Source organism: Anticarsia gemmatalis, chromosome 4, assembly GCF_050436995.1.
Source record: "Anticarsia gemmatalis isolate Benzon Research Colony breed Stoneville strain chromosome 4, ilAntGemm2 primary, whole genome shotgun sequence".
Lineage (NCBI taxonomy): Eukaryota > Metazoa > Arthropoda > Insecta > Lepidoptera > Erebidae > Anticarsia > Anticarsia gemmatalis.
Window position 1 is genome coordinate 4,258,706 of NC_134748.1, and position 15,091 is coordinate 4,273,796.

General features: G+C 39.0%; 1 protein-coding gene across 9 annotated transcripts in view; it reads right to left on the reverse strand.

The window, feature by feature from the left end:
• Positions 1 to 15,091, reverse strand: part of LOC142972265 (uncharacterized) — a 202,007-nt gene that overhangs the window by 9,586 nt on the left and 177,330 nt on the right. For 6 of the 9 annotated variants that reach the window (XR_012959446.1, XM_076113206.1, XM_076113207.1 and 3 more), the window contains 10 exons: positions 6,212 to 7,245; positions 5,402 to 5,474; positions 5,049 to 5,089; positions 3,924 to 4,094; positions 3,349 to 3,613; positions 2,295 to 2,489; positions 1,960 to 2,170; positions 1,717 to 1,880; positions 1,545 to 1,642; positions 403 to 616 (listed from right to left, as the gene is read on the reverse strand). Coding sequence is in view for 8 of the 9 variants with exons in the window: in XM_076113206.1 (XP_075969321.1) it covers positions 403 to 616; positions 1,545 to 1,642; positions 1,717 to 1,880; positions 1,960 to 2,170; positions 2,295 to 2,489; positions 3,349 to 3,613; positions 3,924 to 4,094; positions 5,049 to 5,089; positions 5,402 to 5,474; positions 6,212 to 7,245 (2,466 nt within the window). In the remaining variant the exon portion in view is untranslated. The remainder of the gene's footprint in view (positions 1 to 402; positions 617 to 1,544; positions 1,643 to 1,716; positions 1,881 to 1,959; positions 2,171 to 2,294; positions 2,490 to 3,348; positions 3,614 to 3,923; positions 4,095 to 5,048; positions 5,090 to 5,401; positions 5,475 to 6,211; positions 7,246 to 15,091) is intronic. The other 3 variants (XM_076113203.1, XM_076113205.1, XM_076113210.1) reach the window with 3 other exon arrangements.

Genomic DNA, 15,091 nt, shown 5'->3' on the forward strand with positions numbered 1-15,091 from the left:
CATAAAAGGTATAATATATTTAAGGTTTTCAGACATCTCTTGTTCAAAACCAAGTTTTCATGCATTTTCTCGAATATCTTAAATCTTATTAATACTATAATTCCTTTGAAAACTATTTTAACATATCATGCATTATTGCGCGCATTATTTGTTCAGGCGCTTTCGATGCGCTTCACACACAATGTAGAAATGCTTACGGCGCGGCGTGTTGCTATTTAAACTAAAGGCCTTTTTTGGAGCTATGTTTTACGTGACCAGTCAACGAATACAAAACATTTTTCATTCATCGATCTTCGACGAAATCGACATTTGTATTTGTTATTAGAAAAGTTTTCTTTCACCTTACTGAGGGCACTGTAGAAAATGTAGAGCTGTAAAAGAAAAATCTATGTTTATATTCACCTGCTGTCTTTGGGCTTGTCGTGCGGCGCATGTGGGGGCGGCATGTAGCAAGGAGGCGAGTATGGCGGCGCATGTGGCGGGTACGCGGGGGGCGGGGGATAAGCACCGCATTGGTACTGGTAGCCTCCGTAGCCGGCCGCCGCAGCCGCCGCTGCGTAGTCCGGCTGGCCGAGACCGTAGCCCGCTACTGGGTGAGGGCTTACTCCTCCGTAACCTGCACAATGATATTGTGGATATTATGATGAAGAAGAAAAGTGGATGGTCAAAAATGTTATGACTAGAAAGATATTGCTGGTAGCCTTAAGACAGAAGGGCAGTTACAGGTTCCAAAAATGTATCATACACAGTATTTCATGCGTCATTATAATAGTAACAGCTGATAGTATTACTTTCTGTGTAAGTGCTAGCAAATATAACGCACTAAGTTTTAAAATAAAAATAAACCACTTTTTTTTGTAAAATTAATAAAAAAAAGCACCAGCTCCCGCGATACGAGATCGCATTACATATTCCCGAAACTTTTCTGTTATACAAGGCAGTACATTATAAAATTATCCCACCGCCCCGTGTTTACCACAGAACATTGTACGAGCTGAGCGCCGTGAGAATTCAGTAGCTATTATAAATTTTAATTAAAGCTTCGTACACAGTGATCCACAAAAACCGCGGTGTGGCATGTAACCGCACCGTGTGGGTACCGGAGCGAGCGGGCGCCGCGAGTGACGTCACCGACGCGTGCGGGACTCATTACCGCGGTCGCCTTTTAATTTGTACGACGTGTTTTATCGCACCACCGTGTATGCACCCTTACGTGTTCCTCGAATATGGTACATCGTATAAAGGATTACATTAAAGCAAACGAGCTAAATTATGCCATTTAGACGTGGATGCTTACCGGCTAGGGGTTTAGATTATAATCTGAAGTATGCATCTCTAAGTTTTCAGAAAAAGTGTATTAGAAATGATTGGACCACTGATGTATTTTCAAACGAAAATAAGGAGAATATCTGCTTTGACATCTATTATAGTACATGTCTGAGACATAAGTGCCTTGTCTTCAGCGTTGTACATAGTACAGGAGCCAGTACCTACGGGAGAGGTCAAAACCTAGGAGCGATATAAGGATGACTGAAGACACTCACCGGCTGTGTCTCGATGATAGGCTTCAAGGTATGGATGGCTGCCTCCGCTGTCTGGGGTTGATTCTCGACTGTATGACACTCCTCCGGGAAAACTGCGACTATCAGATAGCATACATTGTAGATCACATTCCATTTTAAATACAAAGCAATATCCTATTAAACAGTGCCTCACCTATGTGGTAAACGGGACACGCTAAGGTCGAGGGTTTGACCCTGTGGGCTTGGCACCTGGGGGCTGGCTGTGAGCTGGGGCGAAGCTCCCGGCTGCGGGCTGCCTCGGGCTCCACCCCCGCCGCCACCACCGGCGCTTGTGTACACCGGCGATGCGTATGGACCCTGTTATCAAAATTTATTTTAATATTTTATAGTTTATAAAGGGCCTATATTTTGTTACGTCACTACTCCCGTGTCTCACCTGTGGACTACCACTAGAAGTGGAAAGATCTATGGCTGGGCGAGGGTCGCGTGGGTCTCGTGGGGTCGGAGTGCGCGGTCGTTGCGCCTGTGCCGCCGCGATCTTCACCGACAGGTTGATCGCGGAGAAGCCCGGGGGGACTCCGGGGCCCATCGCGCTGACGCCGCCCACGCCCGCTACTCCGCTACCAGCCTCGTAGTGGTACATTGGTCTGGGAGGACACGCGTCATACTTTCGTTACAAAACTAATTCTTAACCAGCCAACCAAGGATCTAAGCATCCCGTTTACCACATGATGGTGTGTTAGACGGCACATGACTACGTATGTAACCTACCTAGGGTATATTGGTCCGGAGCTGGTCTCCTGTTCGGACTGGTCGGTTTTCATGGGCGTGGGTAGATGAGGATCGTGGTAGCGCTCCTCTTCCCAGCCGTAGGGCCGCTGCGGGCACTGCGGGTCGTAGCGCTCGAAGGCTGGCGCGCCTTCGTAGCACCGCGACTCGTAGCCGTACCGCGCTTCGTTCATTTGGCTACGAACCAAACTTTTTCTTACTACGTATATTCTTGGTATTTCAATTCGATGTGTTTGTGTTCTACAAGACTAAGTTATGACGTCATAATATACACTGTTTCCAAACAACGCTTGTTATGAATTTAGTTTGGAGTGAATTGCAATGTAAGGTCAAAGGTAACGCGAATGTTATTAAAGTTTGTAACTGTAATTGCGGGCATTCTCAATTAGAATTATGAATGTAACATTGAATACGTATGTAGGTGTACTCTTAATTAACCTTTAACTTAACTTAATTGTGCTCGTAGCATTATTATTGCATTTAAAATTAGCACTAATTATAATAAAACGTTTCTAATTTTGTTTACATTATGTGCAAGTTACAAGGAATACGAATTTATTTATTTAACAAACAATTCATCTGCCCATTCTTAGTAACGCTTAGTTATATCCTGTAAACATCATGGCGTCACGTCTTCCAATTAATAAACTAGAAATAGATACACTCTATACTAAATACATAAATCTGTACAGCTAAATTTATAAAGTTTCACCTGCATACACTAGTAGATATTATTATAATAGAAGAAAAACACTTGGCACTAAACGAAATTCTTGTGCATATCTGAGTGCGGCCTGTCTGATTGTAACCAAAAATTACCTAAATAACTAATATTACACCGAAGATACGTCCAATGAAACGTCATACAAACAGGGTGCGAAAACCTATATTTTCATTTAGTATTTAATTACACAATAATCATTCAAATTGTAAGTTTCAGTTCTCATAAATTTCCATATGTTTACTATCGAATTCCATTAGATCGATAGTTTGGAAAATCGAAGGATAAATTTTAGTGTAGTGTTGTGTATGTTACCTGTAAGAGCGCACGTGATCGTCGGGCGGTCGCTCGTAGGGCGAGCGTTGGTCGGGCGGCGCGCCGTAGCCGGCGTGGCGCGTCTCCATGGCGGGGGAGTCGCGCTCGGGCTCGGCCGCCTCGCGCTTCGGCACCAGCAGCTCGGACGACTCGCGCTTCACGCCGGGGCTGCGAGGCGATTCCTCGCGCGCGCACACACTTGTCGTTGAACTCGCCGCGCTCTCTGACGCGAGCGATGACACGGGGATGGGCCCGTGGGATACTACTGTAAGAATGTTACAGTTCAGTCCAATCGAATATTTAAACTTTAGATTCTATGGTTCTATGTCCTGGTCATTCTATAGTTTTACAAATTTGCTGTATGACTTTGCTCTTCTCATCGGACAAGGTATAGGTATACCAATACAGAAGGATTTTAAACACATTTGAAGGGATTTGGGAAGATACTTATCCGGCGGATAGTTACATCAAAACTTTTAACAAAAGGTGGCTGTTAGATGCACCTATATATTAATGCATTTATTAACATCCGATCTAGAAAGGTATAGGTAATATTTGCAGATTTTTAAATATACCTTTATAAGTGTCGGAAGGTCTGGATCTCTGGGTCCTGGCGGCCGCTTTCCTAGCGGCGGCGGTGGGACAGCCTGAGAGGGAGCGGTGTGTGCTTCGGTTGGAGCTGACGTGGCCGCGCCCGTTGCACCCCGGAGTGGGGCACTTCAAGATTGTCTCGTGCAACGCCAATACTGAATAACGTACTGATATAAGTTTCCTATGGAATTGTTATGATTTTGGTGTGACGGGAGTGTCATTTGAGGGATCGTATTTGAAGATACAAAGATAACTAAGTAAAATTGTAGGTTATAGTTCCGAATCAAACCGTTCTAAATAAATATTTTTTAGAATTTTATTGGGGTATAGTTTACTAAAAATGTCGAGATGCTTAGTATTAGCATCTCGACATTTTAAATTTCCTTCCGACGGCCATCCGAAAACTGTGATTTTAAAAGATTGATATTTTTCTACCGTTCCTCTATCGGCCGTGCCTATTCTGATGAGAGAAAATAATAAGAACCTGAATGAAATTCAGTTAATTTATCGGTATAAAATGATACAAAACACCGTAGTTGACTAATTGATAAGACGTCCTTTTTTTAGGTGTCGTTGTTAAAACTCTGCGTAATGTCTTTTTAGGATCAGGAATACAATGCAGTTAGGATTTTCTCAATAAAGACGCAATTGGTTAATGAATGTATGCATTTGTACATGTGTGAAAAGATGCAAGATTGTGATAGAATCTGGGAATATTCCAAAAAATGGTGTGATTTGTGCATTTTTTCTATGTTCGCAAATAGGTGAGTTGCGTTACAGAACACATAAAATTTAATAATAACAGAACCAGTGCATTTTAAAGTATTTGCCATTCATTCATTTTAGTAAGGTACTAAGGTCCTGTATTAAAGCTTGCGAGTTGTAGTAAAGTTGTTTTTTTATATTGGGCTAAAGGAAAATCTACGTGATTACTAAATACTGAAAATAACTATAAAACTACAAAATAAGGTATTCAAACTGTCTAAATCTACAAACATAACAACTCTAAGAATTCATTCTAAATACATCAACTGAAATAAAACTGTGGAATAAAAAGTTTTGCAATTCAAAAGATAAAGCCTTATTTACAATTGAGTTACTTTACTTACTCTCAGGTGTGACTTTATCCTTTCTTGGACATCCTGACAGACTGAAGGAACAAATTATTATCAGTATTTCAACATCGAATGCAATATTAAAGACCTACTACAGTTTTAAGGATTATGTATAATGAATATTCATGATGCAAAGTCAAATAACATATTGCTATAAGGCCTGCATACTTCACATTACAGTCTGTATTACATATACGTTCATAAAGAGTTTGGGTGTGTCCCTTGTGTGTGTAGAAGGGCGTCTCTCTGCAACGCTTGTGTATTTTTATATCGCGAGTGCTATGTACCGAGGTGCTACCTGCGGCTAGTGCCGTATCGTACTGAACGTCATGAGAGTGATGACTCACCTCCTATGGTGAGTGTATAGGCCGGTGACGTGGCCCTGCCCATTGCACCCGGGTGTAGGACACTTGTTGCCTTCTGTGAACAAATCGAGCGGTGCACAAATTAGTGTTTTCGTGATGAGCGGGCGGGGGCGTGCGCGAGCGATCGATACGGGCGGGCGTGCCGCGGCCGGGGCGTACCTGCGCGGCCCCGCCCCGCGCTCCACCCACCCCATGCCACGCACAACTTAAAAGAAAAAATAAAGAACGCCGGGCGGCTGCGCGCGGACCTCGCATTTTTCTTTCAGATACGGCGGGGCGGCGCACCAACGCTCCGCCCACCGCCTGGCCTGACCCGTTTTTATTGCTCCTCGCCCTGACATAAACCCAGCTATCGCCCAGCAACACGAGGAAAACGTTTAGGTATTTTATATACGTTATCGACTTAGGTGGGAGTATAACCTTATTGTGACCGTCTCCTACTAAATTATGGAGACGTCTTACAAATGAGAGATGATTTGTTGCCAGCTTTTGTTACAAACTCCGATCTGTACTTATTAACAGAAGAGGAACATTCTGAATGATAATACCGGATTAAGGCTAGTTAATACCACCGTAAGACTAGGCGGCAAGCTTTATTAGAAGCGAACATAATACATAAAGTTGTAACGTAACATGACAGCCGTACTCGAGATCAACCCGGTAGCTAGGTTATGAGATATCGCGAGACGACCTTGAAACAAACTTGGAGTTAGTTCATAGCGGAGTTGTAGGTTATGGGCAGGTCGTTAAGAAAGTTTGAGTATCGTCGTCGGAGGTGAACGTGGCCGGTACCTCGTGCGGCCGGCGGGGAGAGCGCGTTGAGCGGCCGAGAGTCGCGCGCCGGCTGCGCGGACGGGACAGTGCGCGCCTCCTGCAGCGCCGTGGCCGCGCGTGAGCCCGCGCCCGCCGGCTGCAGCACCGTGTACTGCTTCGACCCCTTATGTACTGAACTCTTCTCGTGATCGTTCGAATATCCTCCGAAAGGTTCGCTCGGCAGCGATGTGTTGTGCAGCCTGTGTTTCACTTCCGCAGGAGGCTTGAACGCCGACTGTGTTGAGTACGGTAACGCTGCAGTCGCCGCCTTGTAAGCGTTGTACAGTGACTGCTTGTTGACAGAGTGCATTTCACTTTTACGTTTGTGTCTATATTCCCTGTCATCATCGTACTTGTCGTCGCCTCTATCGGACATATCTATTTCTAGGTCATTGGAAGACGAGTCGACTAGTTCGTCGAAATTTGGCGTATCATACTGATTTGAGTTTCTACTGTGTCTGTCGTAATCCTCGCTTCTTTCTCTATCTGTTCGAATTCTTTTTACTTCGATTTCAGCATTTCCATTCGTGAGTTCATCATGATGGCGTTGTGAATAACTTTTTTGGGAAGCGGCACTTTCGGAAGACGGTGAAGGGGAAGACGGAAGCATTTTATCTGAACGTTTGTCTTCGAACAGATTCTCAAAGCCGTTGTGTTCATTGTGGTCATCTGTCGTTTGCATTGACGGGTCTCGAACCCAGTTGCCGGAAAGAGTTTTTAAAGCTGCCTGAGTCTCTCGTATGAGCGTCTCGTTGTCCTCATCGAGTTGCCGCATAGTTTGAGGTCTGTGCATGGGGAGGGGTCGACGTCGTATGTCGGGCTCATCGCGCCGCTCGTCGTCGAGAAGTCGTCTTCTTCTCTTACCAACGATCTCCTCCTCGTCCATGGAGCCCTCGCTGGTAATACGCTCGAGGCGTGGCCTATCGTTCCTAAATGTTTCTACATCAACTCCAAATTCTAGTCTTCTCTTGGTGATCTGAGTCAGAGAAGACTGTGAGTTCAGCGGCGCCGTCCTGAAACAAACGACAGTGTGAGAAGTCTCCGCGGACCTGCTAAAAACTGACACAAAATAAACATCAAATAATAAAAGTAATATTTGTACTTGCGATTCGATTTTCCATCCACAATCAGAATATTTTTACGCGGAAATGATTCTCGGCGTTTCCAATCGACGTATCACATTAGAAGCACTTTGTTGGTATGTTTAATTGCACAAAAATCGTTCCCACGTAAAAACCATTTCACTCAAGAGCTTTCAGACCAAATAATAATTTTGACATCAGTGAAGGCGTGAGACCACGTAGGTATCGGTGATGTACGTCATCAGGATTTAAATTATATTTTCAGAAAACTAACTTACAAAATATATTCGTTTAATGCTAGGTTATTATTGAGTTAACTCGACGCTTTACATTATTGATATAATTTTAAAGACCATAGGACTAATACCGATGTATTCGCAGAACGTCGCACCACGCATGTCAAATATTTTTACGGTGTATTTCGATATTTTCACGTTTTGAAACTTTTATTAGTAAAATTAAACTTTGAGCAAACTTTTACAGAAGTTTTTGAAGTAAACGTCAACATGACTATTTTTGTGTTAACTTTTTTGTCATTACTTAATGGCTTTTAGATAAAATTGTTTGTTTAAAGGTTGTATATCAACGAACAAAACAGATATAGATGAATGTTATGTTTTATAAAAAAATATGATTGGGTCATTAGATTTAATAAAACTTAGAAAAATGGATCATTATTGCGGGATGACGATTAAATTAACATTTTCGGCTTTCTACTTCAAGAGTTCTAATGAATTGTATTTGTCCTAGTAAATACAGATAATATAGGTACGATGCTACCAAAACAATAATTTAAATGTATTGTTTTTGTTATTCTTCTTATTCAAATCATGCCATTCTGTGATATTTTACAAGCAAAGTCACACGCACACAAAACACACTTATAAAATTTTTCGCATGAAGGTTTTATGGTAGAGAGTTCTTCTTAGCGACTTAGCATTGCTCTCAAATCTCAGTTAATGATCACACAAGGCCTTACATATCGGATAACATGCTACAGTTGAACAGACAATATCAACCTCAATATAATCCTGTTTTCCGAGCCCTACAACAAAGTTAGAGCCATAACTCCATAAAGCAATCGGGCCTGATTTATTGATCGACGATATTCTCTCTCGAAGTTGTGCAATATGCGCTCGACTCGACTCAAGATAGTAATCGATGGTCCTTGACGGAGGTACCTTCAGGGGAGCCCACCGGAAGGCAGAAATACCGATAGTACGACGCCCGGCAAACATTTACGTACGTGACGCACCCCCGAGTCGGTACCGATGTAAACCAAAATTACGTAAACGTGGAACGTTTTCGGGTGTCAGGATTGGGTCGAAACGTCGGTTTTCGCGTTCGGGGTAACGTTCGTATGTTGGCGTAGGGTAATTAGATAAACCCTGAGGGCGGTAGATGCTTAACCGGTTTAAACTAGTGCTCGTGCGGACCTTTATCAGCGGGTGGCGAGTGGCGGGTTATCTCGGGGCCGCGTTAATTGTAATGCCTGTAGATTAGGGCGCGATATAAGGGCGGTCGCGGCGCGAATGTGCCGAGCCAAACGCGTCGAGATTAGGGAAGATGCCGAGATGAGACGTGACTGGTTTATATGGAGAATTGATACTGTTCTCCTTCTCTTTGTTTGTGTATATTCTGGTTAAGCGGTAGACGCTGTGTTTTGAGATTTAACCGCTTTTTCATCGATTTTATGACTTGTGTTGGCTTCTCCATGTTTAATGACACCAGGATAGCGTAACGGCCTGAATCCAATTTTTTTATATACTTTTATAACAGTGGCATAAAATAAGTCAATGTGTAAAATATTTTTTTTTACTCTTACTCTTATAAAAATAATAATTATATTTAAAAATAGATATTCCTCTTATCTTGTACAATTATTGTGTTTCCCAGCTAAATTTAATGGCTAAGATGTTCCGCCAAATGATTGCTTCTAAGTTGTATCTCGATAACTGATTAATTATCAAAAGATAAGTAAAAGTGTAATTTTCAACTCAAAATTACTATTTAAATTATATATTTATGTTGTCACTGACAGTAAATTAGCAATCACGCTTAATACAAAGTTTGCATTTAAAATAACATATTTTTTTAAAGACATGTCTAATCAACTAACGAAGTTGTTTACGAATGACTCCTTATTTCGAGAACAATATATCAAACGTTGCCTAAGACGTACGCCCTCGTAGAAAACATCTATTGTTGGAAATCTCATTTTCATAATTTCTCATAATTCCTTGAAACTCTATTATAATTCCTTAGAAAACGTGAGGTAAGCGGTATGACTTGAGACCCTTTCTCGCCCTGGAGCAATAACAAACACGCGTCGGCCTCCCGCGGGCCCCTCTGACGTGGCGGCTTCCAAAATTCAAATTGCACCTTAGAATTCTTAATTATTGAAATCATAAATCAAAACGTGCCGTCTGCGCGGGCGACCATAAAATTGTGAGGGGGTATAGAACTCGAGTGTGGTAGGATTAAGACATTATCACTTTTCTTTCGAGCAGTCGCGCCCTCCTCGGCCTCGCTCGACTGTAAATCAGCGGGTAAATCCTCTGGATTAGATTCATAGAGTTGCCGCGGCCTGCGGATCGGGCGCCAGTGATAATGGCGTCGTGTGCTCGCGTGATTTTGCTTTTAAATCGACTCCTCGGGAAAGATAAATACTCTTCCAATTTGGCTCCAGCCCCGAATTGAGTTTCCCGTTTAAATGGCTTAAGCGGAACTTGGTGGAAGTTTATGGCGAATAACAACTGGAGCTGACTGATAACTGGACATTGTAGATTTTCAAGTTATGACTCTTACATGAAGATTATTCGTTTCTGCCGTCGAAAACTAAGCTGCATTTCGTAAACAAATTTTTAGACAGAGCTTACTTCTAAGGAAAAAGTTAAGTCAATAGATAAACGATATTCACTTTCAGTTAGAGGGTTTGGTTAAATTGCTTTTTGGTTTGCAATTTGCAATTTGGTTACATTATGAAGTCTTTCTCAGATCTTTGCCCAGAGCTACATTGAATTTTAACAAATAATCTTGGACTACTATCGATCACCAACTTTATATAGACTAATCACATTCCACCTTACGCTTACTATAGATTAACTAACATCATTCGCAGTATAGTCATTCTCTAGATTCGTTAGAACTTCATTTAACAGTATGAAATTGTTTATTGCAAATCAATGACTGTCGTTGTCGTAGCGCCGCCCGGTTAGACATTGAAACATTAAAGGAATATAAAAATGTATATATTTGTCGGCTATAATACGATTTTTTTTTTGCGATCAATCTCCTATATATCGCTAATCGCTAAGAAAACATTCATCCCACATGTCACATTGACATTAATGTAAGTTTAATATCAAATAAAATTTCCTTCAACCATAGTATCGTAGAACTTTACTTAAGAGAATCTACTCGTATATCTATGATATTTTCTTTCCTCTAATTCTTCAATACAAATAGTTACGTTCCTATTTCACAGTCAATTTGAAGCTTTTTACATTTTAACTTCATTTACGCATAAAAAGCTATATCAGCTGATCAACTTTTCTCTCACACAAACGCTTCCTCTAATTACATTATCAATCATATTTAAAATTATTTCATGTGACTTACACCCATCTATCTAAAAGCCACGATTCCGCTTATATTTTTAAACTACCAACCTATTCGTAACAAGCTCAGCCAATGTTATTTATTTATAAACCTTCCCGCGGTTCCGGTGTAGCGCCTCGATATAAACCGACATGTGCATATGTTTACAGCAGTTTGTGAGCGCTACCTATTTCCGTGGGAAATAAAATGTTTGGGATTTTTATTCAAATGACTTTGTTATATTATACATCTAGGAGGTTTGAAAGTGTATCCGAATTGTATATTATTGTACATAAGTGGAAAATTGGGACTATATTTCGAACGATTTCACTTTATTTAATGGTAACGTAGTGTTTCGACAATTTGTTTTAAACTTCCCTTTAATTACGTTTAATCAGGACTAGATGTTTGTACATACTTGTCAGATATAAAAAGTACTACTCGTTGATAAAAGCCCATGAAAAGATGCTTTCAAGTTTAACCTATCTATACCTTTCGTATCGACTGCTTGAATATAAAAACGACCAGAAAAGAACAGATTGTTTACATAAGATTTTGTCATCAATACTTTCTAATAATCTCTAATACAGTGAAATATTCTAAATGTACGACGACATCAAAGATATTTCGTAGTAGAAATCAGTAAAAGGCGTATAATCTAACATGTGATCCCTTGCTCGACCTTTACGACACTCGCGGGAAGAATAAGGGATAGGGTTACATTTACGAAGGGATGAATACAACTGCAACATTTCGAATTAACTACAAATACAAGTATCTGTTGTTTCTTGATTTAAGATCTGAGTCTTTGATTCTCATATAGTGAAGTGGTTTTTTTAATTTAAGTAAATATAACTGGTTTTTTGTAGTTTAAAACTTATAAATATAAAATTAAGAACTCGTAACTTAATTACTTTTACTTAAGAATCCAATATATTTTGAAAATAAGTATTTTTCTATCAATTATTGTAACGACAACTATGCTACCATAAAGAATACCGTATTAATTTCATTTTATTTTCGCAAAAATATTAAGATTTTAAACTCTCGCGACTTGTACACATAAATATAATATTATATTCTATTAAGTTCCATTATTCCATTTAAAACGGAAAAACTAACGTAGTCAACGAAAACAGGCACGAGTTTAAAACGATTCCCCTTTCAATTAAAAAAACAGTATCAGTATAACACAACAAGTGCAGCCCTTGTTTATCGATTGCACTCAAAAGTAGAGAGTACGCGGAACATATGAGTGCAAAAATCAATATCGCGATAGTTAGAGTGACTAAATAAGTGGGGTAATAGTACTGCGCGGTGCATTGTAACTGGCAGCCTCGCGCTCTCCCTAACCCCGGCCAGTTGGGGAATAGGGCTGATGGTAAAGAAAAAAAAGAATAAAATTTTAGACAAATGTTTTTTTTTAGTTGTCGATGAAAAAATATTGGCAGTATTGTATACATTTAAAGCTCCTATTTCGAAATATGTATTGGTAATAATGGTAGTAATTATAAAAGTTATACAAAGTAAATTGGTTGAAGTGGTAAAAATTGTTCTATGTTTTACTAGACTTTTATTGAAGTGAATTTATGGAAGTATTGTTAGTATTACGAGGCAAAAAATAAGTTAAAAGTAGATATGCCTCAATAAAACCCTAAAAATACGTTATTTATATTGCTTATTAAGGCATACACCTTACTTCTCAATATCGTATGGATTTACCTAAATATAATGCGATATTTTAACCCAGTAACATGTTAATCAAAAAAACATACAAGTTAAACAATACCGTGTAGTTTTTCACACGCATTCGCACCGTGATAGCCCTGTGTCAAGAGCTCGACCGTGTCGAGGGTTATCGCGTGGTATTCGAGCCCTCGTGCATGCAAACACCCTTCCAACCTAGCATTTATAATAAACACAAGTTTTCTAAGAAAATGAATATTTCAGTTATTTACAGAGCTAAACTGTTTTCAAGGAAATTGATTATAGTAATTATATAGTTTATTTTTATAATTTGTGAGCGGATTTCAGACATTTTGAATGAAAATTATGTATCCATATACTTTATTTTAATAAATTGTAGAAATCATAATAACAAATGCAGGTGTCAAACCTGTTTTATTATTTTAGTACTTCATAATTTACAATAAGTTTACATACAAACAGACAAAAAGGAGACCTTTTTTATGTTACAATATCAAGCAAAATGGACTAATACTTTTGATATGTCGTAGCAGCCCTAATATAAAAGGTTCGCAATCGGAGGGTTACCGTGGCGCCGGACCCTTTCAAATACGTACGCGACGTGTTGCATTCGGTAGCTATTTAAGAATTAATGTGTATTTCGAATATTTTGTGAACATTTTAATATTTTCTATCATATTAAGGCTAGTATTCAAAAAAGTCCAGCAATTTTTGGGGGAGAACTGGCACATTAATTAAGAATTCCTATTTTTAATAACTTGTACGTACGCTAGATAAGGTATAATAAACCTTATATGGCTTTTAAGAAAACGTATCTGGCTTTATTATTGATGGTAATTGAAACAACGGCAAATATATTATTAAATATTGTGAATAAACTGTCTTTATTCGCACTTTAACTAATTTGTTGCAATTATTCAAGATATATTAGCAAGACAATACAAGTAAAATCTCCCTATACATTATCGTTTTATTATTATTTTCTAAAGATCTTTATTGATTGGTGTATAAAATATGCACCCTTTCATTTAACAACGACAATGCTTATCGAGTGTTTTATTTTAGTTGCTACGTTACCAATTAAATCAGTTTTTTAAAATGGTTGAACAATTGTGACAAGACACAAACTATTGGATATACATTTTTTTTAATCTGCAAAACATTCCAATCACTACCAACCTAATAAAAAATATTACCAGCCAGTCAACATTGACCACCACTAATAAAAAAAAGAAAATCGTAAATACGAAAACAGAAAATGTTACCAACGACATAAATCAAGTTAAAATACACAGTAAATGTGGTACATTTCCGTCCTATCAGATAGGCAGAGTGGAAACAATTTACTCTTTATCAGATGGGCGGGAGGCGCTACACGTGAAACCGGCCTCACCTCACTGAATTTAACGTTTACGTTAATTACACGGTACGGTTACCGTTTTTAATGCGAGTTATTACGCCGTTGACGCTAACTGACTCGCTGGTTTGCGTTTAAGTAATGATGTTAACGAATTAGTGATTTGATTTTGTGATTTTATTCATTCTAGAAAGACTAATATTTGATAAAGTACCTTTTTACGACGTAAAATGTCTATTATAGAAATTATAATAGACATTTTACATAGGTACGATAGGTAATTTCTTTATTCGATTTTTATGTCAAATAGTTATTTTTGTAATGAAACAGTTCAAAGGTGTGATAAATCATAAAATAAATTTTCTACAACGTAGAAATAACTTAAAAAAATGTTCGCTTCATAAATTCGTAGCTGACGTAAATGATAAGAGTAGGTATGAAAATATAGGAACCTTTTTACAATACATCGTCGGAAACTAAATTGATGAATCAGTAAACGTGGTAAATATTTAATACAGGTAGATGACAATTAAATCATAAATTATTTTACGATATAAATTTCTTAGAAAATATTCCTTAGGCGAATTTTCCCAAAATTCATGCATAAATCATTATTAATGAAATCATCAAATCAAATTCAATAAGTATTTGCACAGTCACTTGTGCAAGTAGAGTTAAGGGTTGTTAATGTATTTAGCGACGCGCGATTACGTATTCCGTCTCCGACCTAATGTCGCGGTTATTTGCCGACTCGCTCATCACATTGAGGTGATTCCATTACCGCAGATATGCCAAAGGGAGGAATAATCAACCTCAAGCAAACACTCAAACACATACGATTAACTCATACACATACAAATCTATCCTATTAATATTCAGTATCAAAGTACAAGACACATTATGAAAGCATTTCGTGAAATGGTTTTACGAGCGTGGGATTTGTGCGTAAACGATATTTTTTATTTTTATTCTTGAACACTTCTTCAAATTTTCACCGACGAATACACCGCTGAAATAACAATGCCGTAAAATCGTAAAACACTAACGATGCAATCGTTTGCGGGAAAACGCACGTTCAACTATTCGCCTTAAAAAGAATAGTTGACAAATCGA